General features: G+C 34.0%; 1 protein-coding gene across 1 annotated transcript in view; it reads left to right on the top strand.

The window, feature by feature from the left end:
• LOC121382339 (receptor-type tyrosine-protein phosphatase N2-like) overlaps positions 1–10085 on the top strand; it is a 300736-nt gene extending 290651 nt beyond the window's left edge. Inside the window, exons 20-23 of the mRNA XM_041511925.1 lie at positions 556–609; positions 1114–1178; positions 3465–3538; positions 6365–10085. Coding sequence (XP_041367859.1) covers positions 556–609; positions 1114–1178; positions 3465–3538; positions 6365–6436 — 265 coding nt within the window. The 3' untranslated portion in view covers positions 6437–10085. The remainder of the gene's footprint in view (positions 1–555; positions 610–1113; positions 1179–3464; positions 3539–6364) is intronic.
• The last annotated feature ends 3828 nt before the right edge of the window (positions 10086–13913 follow it).

The raw sequence follows: 13913 nt of genomic DNA on the forward strand, positions 1-13913 counted from the left end.
TGTAGCTAAGAGACAGACAATCTGTCTTCTCCTGCTGTCAACTGAACTCGGGTTATAGTTTCTTTGTCTTTTCCTTTGCAGCGTTTAGTTTTTAGTGTAAAAAGAACCCAGCAAATAAATTGAATATTTCAAAACGGTTACAGTTTCTTTGTATTTTGTATTGCTATTAGTAAAGACTGATTTTTGGTCTTAAAATTGTCTTAAAATAAAATGTTAAAAAGTTCCAAAATTCAATAATATGTTCATGTATTTTCAAAGGGTTTTTTGAAATATAAATAATGTCTGATTTCAGTTATCAAAAATAAGCCGTTGTGTTTAAAAACTAGGGTCTGTTACTTTAACAAAGATAATATTAATTACTGCATATTTCATATCTATTATTTTGACAATGTTCGTTGAATATGTTTTCAAAAGAAAAACCAACACCTGAAAACAGAGTAGTGATTATTTTTCTGCATTAAAAAAAAAATACTATATCTTTTTATTTTTACTTATCAAGATTGTTATTTATTAGTACGTTCTTAATTTTTTTTTTTCTTTAATGTTTTATTTCAGGAAAGTGAACAAGTCGTACCGTGGACGATCCTGCCCCATTGTGGTTCACTGCAGGTTTGAGATTTATTTCTAATAATACAGATTTTCTTAACAGTTTTTTTCTTTTCTTCATTTTTCTTCTTTTTTATTTTCTATTTGTTGATTATTATTTTTTTAATACAACTAGCTTACTTGTGAATTTTACAATATAAATTGGGCAGATTTGGCCAATAACTGTATGCTTAATTGGTCTACCATGTATTTCAATTTGAAAACTCATAAAACAATGCTAATTGTAAAACCAGAATTATATTTTTTATAAATACTGTGGTTACTACACACATTGTGCATATAATCCATATTTTATACATCAGTGATTCCTTTCAAATTATAACTGTTCTGCTACAGATTCTGTTAACAAATTAATTGCTCTTTTTTTCCATGATGGTTGTGATTTTGTCAACAAATTGATTACCGTTTTTGTCCATGATGGTTGTGATTTTGTTAACAAATTAATTGCCGTTTTTGTCCATGATGGTTGTGATTTTGTTAATAAATTGATTACTTTTTTTTTTTAAGTGATGGATGTGGCCGAACTGGTACTTACTGCCTGATTGACATGGTCCTCAACAGAATGGCTAAGGGTGTGTATTGCTGTGTTTATTGTTGCCGTACATGTACAATTCTGATCAGGGCTAAAAATTCGCGAGAATCTCCGAATCCAATTCGCACAAGCATAAAACATTCGAATCTATTTGGATTCGAGTGAAATATTTACGTTACCGACTTAACAAAATAAAATAAAATAAAAATTAGTCTGGTTATCAAGCTTCAGTTTAAATTGGATTCAAAAGCATAGCATACATTCGAATCTGTGCATGTTCGAAACTTAGTGGTTTATCTGGGTGGTTGGCCCATTTCTATGAACCAAATTGCCAACGAAGAGAACCGAAATGAACATGTTTGTTCAGTTTTTACATAATAAAAATAGACAGTAATAAAGTGTTCCCAAATTTAGTAATACATCAAACATTTCTATGTTAGTTCGCTGATATTATGTTCCTAACCTTGAATTACCTGCTCTTTTAATCAATACATCTTTTGGTTGGTTGTGGAAATGTGCTTCAGTAATATCCATACAAACATTGAATCAATGCGCAAAATACATCGGCAAAAGTATCCCATGCGCTGTTTACGAATAAGCAATCTTCGAAAAGTAATCGGCTGCGTTCAGCCAGACCAAGCAGAAAAACGTCCACCAGACTGGTTTGTGCGGTTCATGGTAAACCAAATGGCCACATTGGAAACCAATCAAATAGTTCACGAACGTTAGCAAAACATTTGCTGGCTGAACTTGGGACTGGTAAGACACCTAAAAAAGCACTGACTGTAAAGAAAAAATGGAACCAACAACTAAAAAAACCTGTTTGTTTGTTTGTTGTTGTTTTTGGGGGGGGGGGTGGTTGGGGTTTTTTGCTTTAAAATTGGATAAACTGTTACTGACAAATTTGTTATTCTTTGCAGTAAATAGTAAGGGTTGTTTGTTTTTTCAATCCATATACAGCATATGACACAGAATTCTATATACACTGTTGATAAAGTTATGTGAAAATGTTTAGAATCGGCTGATGCTCTTTGATAAGCATTTCCTGCAAGCTTGAAATACAGAAGGAAAGCTGTAATCATAAAACATGCAAAACTACGTGTAACAATCCAAAAAGGGTCGAGTGGTTTTTTTTAGCTTGCATACCTATTTTCATTTATGATGCTAATAAAACGTAAATGGATCCATAGCGAATAAAGTATTTTACTACTAAAAGACTTAATGGTAGGATGGTGGGTTGGATGATAGTTGTTACTCTGTGATAGATAGATAGATAGATAGAGAGATAGAGAGACAGACGGACATAGCGAATAAAGTATTTTACTACTAAAAGACTTAATGGTAGGATGGTGGGTTGGATGATAGTTGTTACTCTGTGATAGATAGATAGATAGATAGAGAGATAGAGAGACAGACGGACATAGCGAATAAAGTATTTTACTACTAAAAGACTTAATGGTAGGATGGTGGGTTGGATGATAGTTGTTACTCTGTGATAGATAGAGAGATAGAGAGACAGACGGACATAGCGAATAAAGTATTTTACTGCAAAAAGACTTAATGGTAGGATGGTGGGTTGGATGTTAATTGTTACTCTGTGATAGATAGTTAGATAGATAGATAGATCATTTCTGAGGCGATTGATTTGTAAATTGCACACAAAAATAGTATTTTTTGTTATTATTTCCAAAACACTTTACTTTTCTTCTTACATCAAACCAAACTGAAATTATTTACAAATTTTTTTTAAATATAAAATGATGGGACAGACTATAGGTATTTATTATCCTGCAACTCATCTCATTGGTTGCATCAAGCATTAACTGTGTCTAGTTTTTCTTTACAAAATATTTTCTAATGTTACATGAACATTAAGGAGGTTATTAATATGCTTTAGATGTTGTGTTTCTTAGTATGTTACAGACTTTGATTTTTTTAATATATTTTTTTAAATCAAGGACAGAAAAAAAAGGCACTTTCTTCAAAATAATTGGGGATGAATCACACCACTGAACGTGATTAAGTGTCTTCCATGATACTGACTTTTAACGTACATATGTAAGGAAGTCGTTTTAATCATGGCAAATTAGATACAGTAAATTAAAATGAAGATGTAAATAATTAAGATTCTGGTTTATTCAAAGTGGAGTTGCAGTATTTTACACCCTCAGGTTAAATTCACGGGGTGGGTGGGTGGGGGGGGGGGGGGGTGGATGACAATGGTCGTATTCGCATCCCTCTAAAATGAAAGTCTGATATTATTCATCTGATGATTATATATTAGTACTGCATTAACAAGTGGTGTTATATTATTCTTTATCTTCAGGAGCCAAAGAGATTGACATGGCTGCCACACTGGAACACATTCGGGACCAGAGAATGGCAATGGCAAAGACAAAGGTATACATAAATCAACACTTTTGTGTATATAAATATTTAATATTCCCACAAGTTAATAATAATTAAACAAATCATTTTATAACAGCAGTACATAAATTAAATCATTTTAAGAATATAATTAACCTACATTGAAAGTTAGATGAATCCAATGTCACAACATTGATTTGTATAAAAAACATTTTTATTTTTATTATTATTATTTTTTAACCCTTCCTCATCTAATAATTTAAAATGGGAAGAAGTTCAAGAAGGAAATGAAAGTTGAATATATAAATAATTAAAATCAGCAGTAATTTCCTTTTCTATATTGTTACTTAGCTTTCATAGTCTGGTGTGTAAAGATGAAGGAAGAGTTAATTCCCTTGGCTTATCTGTTCATCATCTTGGTTGACTAGCATCTTAGTGGCCATTTAATTGTGAACATTTTTACAACTGAACAAAGAATATTCATTTTACTCCACACCCTCCCCCTTCCTTCTAAAAGTGTACATCAAAATTTTTAATTTTGAATGGGCAGTATTAGACCTTGTCTTTTAAGGGGAATTATCACTGAGACTAGCTCAAGGAGAGTAATTTTTATTATATACATAGCAATGAAATATATAGATATACAGAAACCATAAAAGTGATATCCAGTGAAAAATCATATTTTGTCTCTAATTTAGTTACACTAAAAATAGTATTTACTTTTTTGTGAAAGTTCATGATTAAATTATCTCCCTTTGTCTCGATTCTTCGTATTTAAGTTTGATGATTACCAATGCATCTGATCATATTTGAAAAATAAAAAAATGTAATTTAATCAACTGTATCTATAAAAAAGGGATATGAAGTGCAATTACGATAAAATATCTAAAATTAATTGAATATGAAACTAAATAATTATACAGTGTCATGTCATTGAGTATAAGTTAAATTTTAACAGCGTTCAATTCGTTTTGGTCTTGTGGGGTTGGGATTTTTTTAGGATCGCATTGTCAGGTATGTTTGCATAATAAATAAAGATAATTTTAATTCAAATTCCTTTTAAAAAGTCTGGTCAAGTAAATTTTCTGGAAAAGTTCCATTGGAATAAATATATCATGGCATTACGTGTTTTTGATAGGAAAAGTGAAACATATTAACAAAAAGCAAAAGATTGGAAACTTAGATAAATAAATTTCATTGTGTTTTCTGGAATACAATTTTTTTGGTCAACAAGTGATGTGTGAAAACCATATTTTCACTCGTTGGTTCGCAATTCACACATCACTCGTTGACATAACAATCGTATTTGAAAAAAACCCATGAAATAGCCTCTATTTATCTCCCATTAGCATCTGAATTTATATGGTATTAATATGGTAATAGTTTAAATGGCTTCTCATATTGTAAGTCTGGGGAACAATTAATCACTCCTATCAAAATTTTTCCTGGTGGTCTGCTGCATTTATCGACTGTTTTTTGGGGGTGAGTTTGGTTGTTTTTTAGGGGGGTTTGGGGGTGGGGGGGTTAAAGGTGAATGTTGACAGTAATCCCCTGTCCCTTACCCCATTTTTAAAAATATATATATAGTCGAACCTGGTCTAATGGTCACCTGACTATAATGGCCACTATAAATCCCCCCAATGCATTTCCTTCCTTATTTGACCTGTACATAACGGTCACCTGTCCATAATGGCCAGCAGTCACTATTTTTCACCCAAAATCACAGGTTGAACCTGCTATAACGGTCACAAGATTATCGTCATGAAGACGTTTTTTGGGTTATTTTTTGTCCCTGGTTATGTCTACTTTTTCAATCATCTTAAAAATTATAAATTAGATGTGTTTATATGGCCATGTCTGTAGCTTTGGGTTTATTTTCCGTCAAAGTAAAATTCCATTGTAATTCTCTGATCGTAATTGAAAATCAAACGGGCACTCAATAAGTTCCGTGACACGTAGTTACTGGTGGTGTAATTCGATTTGGTTCTCAGCATCCTCACTGAACAGTAGACGACTTCCCATTGGCTGTACATAATGTCATCTGTATGTATGGTCATTCTATTGAGTCTTGAGAAACAAAACAAATGAGGTGTTATGTTAAGTGTCTGGTTGTTTCTAGCCAGACATGATTGGTAAATAAACATGAACTGCTGAAGGCGGCAGTCATTAAAGATGCCCCGTGTTAGGATTATTTAATGACTCATGATCTTATTCAGCTGTAATCAACGGTTATACTCCACTGAAGGATTAGCGGTGACATGAAACAAACAAATGAGTTAAACATGCCACATGGGTATTAACCTTCAATTAAACAAAATATCTCATGCAAGTCGATGTCAGTGTTTACGAAATGTATTAACGAATACGTTTGCATGCAAAATGCCACCAAATAATTGTACTGCTTTAACGTTAGAACAGAGAATCGACGTTATTAACAAATCTGAGAAAGGTAATTTAAGTGTGTGAAAGATCGCCGATCATTGGTGTAGGACGTTCTCAGATTAATTCTATTTTAAAAAGGAAAGCTGGTGTTCTGGCCGATTTTGACAATAATGTTTCAGCCGAAAGAAAAAGGCAGAAGAAAGCAACAGGCAATGATGACATAAACAAGCTAGTTTTAAAATGCGACAGTTGTGATATGTTTTAATATATGGGCTCTAATTCTGAACCTGTATATAAGGGTCACCTGTCTATAACAGCCACTTTTTTCATGTCCCTTGGGTGGCCGTTATATACAGGTTTGACTATATCCATATTGGTCATAATTCCCTATAATTGCACCTTAAATGTTTTATTAAGTCAGCACTTCACTGTAAGTCACCAGTTACTCACATGGCTGAATTTTCTTTATTACTCCAGGAGCAGTTCCAGTTCTCTCTGGCAGCCGTCGCCGAGGAGGTGCATGCAATTCTGAAGGCACTGCCCCAGTGAACAGTCCGCTAGTGGTGACACGACACTTGAAGACGACTTATCATCCGAGACTGGAAATTACCTAGAGGAAATAAAAAACACACAAAAATACCCATGTTGCTAGGGCTACTACTATAGTTCATTTAATGAGTGAGGGAAGATGGACTGTACGCTACGGAGACAAATACAATTTAATAGGTGGAAATTATATGTTTAACTAATGAGGTGGGCAAACTTATAATGGTGGTAAAAGTAATATTTATTTTTGTCATGGTGACCAGCAATGTTTTTTTCCAGAATGAAGAAAATTTAAATTGTATGTATCTGCTCATAGATAACAAATAAGTAACAGTTATATATAGTTACATATATGCCACGGGAAATTTGTGTAATTCATAAATTACTTATTTAAGCTGAAATTGTTCTAGATTAGATACCATTATTGAATGAATTTATCGTTGCCACTAAGTTTCATTTTCTTTTAATTTTATTTGCAAAAAAAATAAATATATATATATGGCAATATGTTTTAAAATATCAATACAATAAACTAAAATGTCTGATATTTTGGAAAATATCTTCGATTGGTCGCCGTTTTTCTGTTGCTGTCAGTTTTTTTGTCTGTTGTTGAGGGTAAGAATAACTTGGCATGCTTCAGTCTGGTTTAGATCATGCGTTTGGAATCAAGAAGGTGAATCGGTCTTTCATTTGAAATGTCTTGCATAGGAGCATGATCAAACTGAATGTTTTAAGAGTGGTGTTTAACTTCACTTGCCAGACAGTGTCGTGACTGGAAACTCAAACCCTGGCCACCCCTTATGTAGAGATGTTTTTGAATATTGTTAGTCTATTGTTGAATGTGTTCCATATATACATGTATATTTAAGTGGACTTTAGCTTTGTAATGTCAAGTGTTCATTCTAACTTTGTTGTTTAGCTATTCTCTCACTCGTTAAAACAAAAAGGCTGGATAACCATATTTATTTGAAGGTAAAATAAAATAAATAATGAACTTGTCATAAACATTTTGACTGCATTACACTTTTTTTCTCTCTTTATCATTCTTTCTACTTCCTCCCATTTTTTAAATGTTGATTTTATCCAGGATAATTAAAAACAATTTTAAATTATGATCTTATTTTAATTTTTTTAATACATTTAAATCAAATTGGAAAGTAATCTATATATAAAGGGTATATTTGGTTTGTTGTCTTTTGGAAGGGGTTTCTTTCTTTCCTTAGGATTTTGAAGACAAAGTGTACTTTACTTTTGATGGTAGTATCGGTGACTAACGTTTTGTTGGAAATACTATGTGCAATCCGTTTGTTTAAAAATGTGCAATATATTAATTTTTCTTGTATTAATAAAAAAATGTACTAGTTTAAAGAAGTGATTTAGCAGTGCTGTCATTATGAATAGAATATGAATACGAAATTATTATGATGGACTGTCATCTAGCTGTCTGCTCATCTAAATGTCATGTCATACAGAAGCCCTAGAAGGAAGCAATTGGACTGGTTTTTCTTAAATATTGACATGAAGTTTTAAGTCTCGGTCAATCGGGAACAAGTTTTCAAGCACACAGGACATTTGGTGGAAAGCATTCTTTGGAAATCTATACCCATCAAACATTTATTAAGTACTAGTGTTATTTCACTCTTACTACTTGACAATAAATAATTCAGTACTGATATTTATGAGATGAATTGTATTCCTTTTCAATACTGGATATTGTGGGTAAGTTCTAAGCACTGTAAGTTCTTCCAAGAGATAACATAATAAGTGTTACCACATTAAAAAATGTGTTTGATAAATAATCTGCCAAGATGGGTTTTAAGATGTTGACATTGTTTTTGTTTTCAAGTATCAAAATGCAACACGTAAAATCAGAACCACTGGTTTAGTTTTCTGTTAAAATGAAGGCCATATATGTCTTTGTTTTGTTAGACAAAGTTTATCCAAGTTTTAATGAAATCTCTTCAAAGTGTTCACTTTGATCTCACATTCCTCCATTAAAAAATTCCACAGAATCGCAATCAGTCATTAATACTTTGTAATAATCTTATTTTGCTTAAAATAGGCACTGGATAGAAACATTTTTTATCAGTATGGCAGCTTTTGAAATTTATTTTACTGATGCTCCCAAAATAGTCACATATGTTAACAAAATTTAATATTGAAGATTTGTTTTATATTTGTTATAATTTTAATTTGATTCTTTTATTGCTAAGAGTTATTTACTTCGGACCTTTTATCTATTATATACGCAGGCTTTATTTTACTGAAATAAATTAAAAGTTGTTTCTTGTGTCATCAAAAACTGTTTCATGAAAATTACATAAATGCTTTTCAAATTTCTACCTTAGAGTTTGTATTTGGGTTTATGATTAGGTCACAGTATACTTTTTGACCCAGTCTTTTTAGGGGTTTTCTATCATAACAGTCATTAAAAAAGTGTAATATTATAAAGTTGAACTGGTATGTGGTAATGTTCAGAATACTTTTTTATTCAAAAGTGAATATGAGAAACCCCTGCTAACAAGTGCTAGTGTAAGGTAAATGGTTTGAGTAGTTCATATCGTCTGTATTCTACACATGCAAAGATTCATATAGAATTTATTTCATTCAGTTTTTTTGTGATATTTCAAAACATCAGTGCTTAGCTAAATGTTTAAAAAATTTATTGGCGGAATTTTTAAACAGTAATATTAATAAAATAAAGATTATTTTTGCCAAAAGACAAAAAAGGTCACACTTTTCTTTTTTAATTTTTGGTGTCATAAAGACATGTTTTAACTTGTATGTATTAAAGAAATTATAATTACATTTAATATACATTGAATGAATTCTATTCAGATAAACATGCGTGATAATTAACATTTACTATCTTGTTTAAATTTTAAAATATTTTTTTATATATAGCACAACAGTAACAAAAATTCTAGTCATGTTTTCTTGACATTTTTGTTATATTAACATTACTTTAACAATGTTTGAGATTTCATGATCCATACACATTTTCTACAGTTTTTCTTGAACTGGTCTTCAAAAATCTTCACAGACATAACTATCAAAATATTGTTTTTATGTAGAGATTCATACATTGGCACTTTTTTATTTATTCCAAAAGGGATGGGCATAAATATGTAACAAGTTGATGTAATGTTTGTTTTTTGGGGATTTTAAACTTGTTGTAGTCACAAGAAAATTTTAAACAGACCAATTAAATTATGTGTAGATTGTTTATTTTCTTTATTAAAGATCAACAGAATCATGTGTCTCGGTATTCAGCTTATTTTCGGAAATTAACAAATAATTTTCAGTCATCATATCCAATCGTAGTTGGTCTCTAATTGTAATCCCTATTTTCTCATGTTGTTTGTCTCGTAACAGCATTATGCTTTCACAAACTGTTACATATTTAACTGTTGGTTATATTTTTGAATTGTGATATATGTATATATACATATACATACATATATATATTTATTGTTCAGCATTCCTGGACTTTCTGTTGATTTTGAAAATGAAATTTAGGTTTATTGTGTTACATTTGAATTCCAGAATGGACAAATTCTATTTCTCAGTGTTAAATGTTGTGTGTTATATAACAGTTCTGTGTAGACTTATGTTGTCTCGAATAAAATGCCTACCTGTTGCAAACCTTCAACAGTTGTTATTGTTGTTATTCTTATGAAAATATATTCGGATGACATGAAAACTATTTTAAATGAGTACATAAATACTTTTATTACCCCAGCAGGCACTTATAACGAGGAAAATAAAAACCATCATTTCTCATGCATTGCTTTAATGTACACTACTAATGGACGATTTGATGCCAACAAACCAATCACCTTGTTGGTATAAATATGACGTCATCACGATTTGGCAAAGCACACACATTGACGTCACATAGTTTAAAGCGTTTGCATTTACGTCTTTCTGGTTTCAGTGTTAAACTTGTAATAAAATGTAATTTAATGCAATGCATTGTAGATTTTTTTTTACAGAATATATAGAACTTTGGGGTAATAAATAGAATAACAAACTCGGTACCAGTTATTATCAAATTTATGTCCCTCGTGAAATAATTTTTCACTCTGGACATAAATTTTATAATAACTGGTAACTTGTTTATCCTCCTCTACATAATTATATATATTTAAATTCCAATAAAAATGCACCACACAACTTTCAGTTGTTTATGTCGTCAAGTGTGAGATTGCTATAAAGCACAAAATAACTGTAACCCTTGTGTTATTGAATTTATTCCCCATCGGAATACATCCAGTTCTATAAAAATCAGTTAAATATATTACGGTATGTTTTCTTCTCGTATGCCTTTTACAAAGTACTACTCCTAACTGGTGCTTTTTCAGTTAAGTTCAGTATACATGTATATATATATTTTTTTATATATATATATATATATACTCTTCAAAAAAAGAAACGCAAAAGGGTACAAATGGGTTATAACTCCGATTTTATGTTTCCTACCGGTTCATGCTTTGTGAATATAAGGTCATTGCATGTCCCAAACACATTCCCACGGTTACATTCGATAAAACGCAGCTACTGTACAATAAAGTTCCAAAATGTGAATATTCGCAAAAACGCAGCCACAGTGCAAACCATGTCACCACTGCACGTGCGTTGTCTGCACGTGCAACATGAACACCGACAGTATAAAAGTGCAGGGTGTTCGCTTGCCTGGCCTCTGTATCTGGCCGACAGTTGACAATCCAGGACATGCCACGTCTCAGTGAACCGCAGAGAAACAATGCCATAGGCCAACTAGACGCAGGCGAATCCAGAACGGCCGTTGCCAGGGCATTCCATGTGTCCCCAAGCACCATCTCCAGACTGTGGGACCGTTACCAGCAACATGGATCAACACGTGACCTCCCTAGATCCGGTCGACCACAGGTCACTACCCCCGGGCAGGACCGCTACATCCGGGTACGCCACCTTCGGGAACGATTGACTACTGCCACCTCCACAGCCGCAGCAATACCAGGTTTCTGCAGGATATCCGACCAGACCGTTCGGAACCGCCTACGTGAGGTAGGAATTCGTGCCAGACGTCCAGTTCGAGGTGTCATCTTAACACCACAACACCGTCGACTCCGACTGCAGTAGTGCCAGATTCATCGACAATGGCCTCGACTGCGATGGAGACAGGTGTGGTTCAGTGACGAGTCCCGATTTCTGCTCCGACGTCATGATGGAAGATGTCGCGTGTATAGGCGTCGTGGTGAACGTTATGCGGCAAACTGCGTGCAGGAAGTGGACCGATTCGGCGGGGGTAGTGTCATGGTGTGGGCAGCCATCTCACACACTGGCAGAACTGACCTGGTCCACGTGCAGGGCAACCTGAATGCACAGGGCTACATTGACCAGATCCTCCGGCCACACATCGTTCCAGTTATGGCCAACGCCAACGCAGTGTTCCAACATGACAACGCCAGGCCTCACACAGCACGTCTCACAACGGCTTTCCTACAGAACAACAACATTAATGTCCTTCCTTGGCCATCGACATCACCGGATTTGAACCCAATTGAGCATCTATGGGACGAGTTGGACCGATGCCTCCGACAGCGACAACCACAGCCCCAGACCCTGCCCGAGCTGGCAGCAGCCTTGCAGGCCACCATCCCCCGGGACGTCATCTGTACTCTGGTTGCTTCAATGGGCAGGCGGTGCCAGGCAGTTGTCAACACACGCGGAGGCCACACCCGGTATTGACTCCAGATGACCTTGACCTTGGTGGTGTGTCCTATCACTTACTCACAATGGACTAGAGTGAATTGTGAACAATCCTGCAACATTTGGTAATTATCGGACTCACCATTCAATAATTAAATCAATTCTCCAAATGTTACGACAATGTGGTTTTGCGTTTCTTCTTTTGAAGAGTATATATATAATCTATATATATACATACATACATACATACATACATACATACATACATACATACATACATACATACATACATATATATATACATACATAATACATACATACATTACATACATAAAGTACATACATAAAGTATATACATACGTATATATACATAAACACACACACACCATTAAATTCCTCGCCCACTGAAATGTGACCATTTTAGTGGCACCAGTTTCAGGAAGCTGCTTGAAATGATTAATATATGAAAAAGGCTGCAAGTTTCTTAGAGGGTCACCAGAGCCATGGTGTCCTATTAAATTCATGAGTCATGGATGCTTTTGGGCATATTCACAAATTCTGTAAATCGGTTATTTACTAGTAATTATTGTCATTGAGATGGTCGGTTTTCTGGGTTAATATGTAATATAGTAATCAAATAATGCCACCAATACTACTGCAGAAAACAAAATTGATCAAATAATGCCTCTCCATTTACCAGGGAAATTTTGTTTCAGAATGTTGGAAATCAGTCTGAAAATTGATTAGCCACTAATTAATGTTTTAGAATTGTGTACGGTAGTGATCAGCTTGTATTGTGAATCACAGTGTGATACTTTACAAAATATTCTGTTGCAGAGAATAAAAGTCTTGTAAACTGCAGTTGGCCAATTGCCCCCACCCGCTACTGATTCTAGTCGGGCTGCTAGTGCTCCCTTGCACTTGCCAGTGTGGGTGGTCCTCTCTTCCACTCACCCCAACCCTTTTCCTGTCCTGGACGTAGGAGCCAGTCGAGGCCGGTACCTGCACCCAGGACAGGTGTGCGCTACAACCGCTTGCTCTGAATGTGCATATAAAACCCTATGACATGATGGTTGGCCAATATTAACAATTATCAGTATTACAGAAGTACTGATACTGATGGTTGACTGAAAGATTTTCACACAACTAGGAAAGGAATAAGTTAGACTAATAAAACCTTGCATGTAGTAATTTTGAACACAAGAAACCTATCCATTGTAACTAACTAAATACACAAGCTGATTAATTTATTTTCCAATTAAAGCAGTGGAAGCTATTGTTCTCTCCCAAGTGCAAAGAAAATGAGAATTGTTCTATCAGAAGGCAAGGTCATGGCTTCAGTCTGTGGGGCTTTCAAGGAACAATTGCTGCTGACTACCTTCCAAAAGACCAAATGATAACCTGTAAATGTTATATGCTAGCCTGCTATGCTATGTCTGTGGGATGCTAGTCAAACATCACAGAAAAACTGTGAAAGGTGAGTATGCTGCTCCATGAGACAAAAGTTGGACTTTGAAAAGACAAGTGTTTTCAATGCTTTTATTGAAAATATATGAATCAGCTAGTGTATTTAGTTCACATACATTTGGTAACTTTCTAAAGTGTTCAACTCATCATATGCAAATGTTTATTATCATAACTTGTTCTCTTCCTATTATCAGGCTAATAACTTTTCAGCCCCCCCTCCCCCCGCGTATATGTTCAACTTATGCAAAGTTTTATTATCAAAGAAAGAAAGAAATGTTTTATTTAACGATGCACTCAACACATTTTATTTACGGTTATA

The sequence above is a fragment of the Gigantopelta aegis genome, chromosome 9 (genome assembly GCF_016097555.1).
Source record: "Gigantopelta aegis isolate Gae_Host chromosome 9, Gae_host_genome, whole genome shotgun sequence".
Taxonomy (NCBI): domain Eukaryota; kingdom Metazoa; phylum Mollusca; class Gastropoda; order Neomphalida; family Peltospiridae; genus Gigantopelta; species Gigantopelta aegis.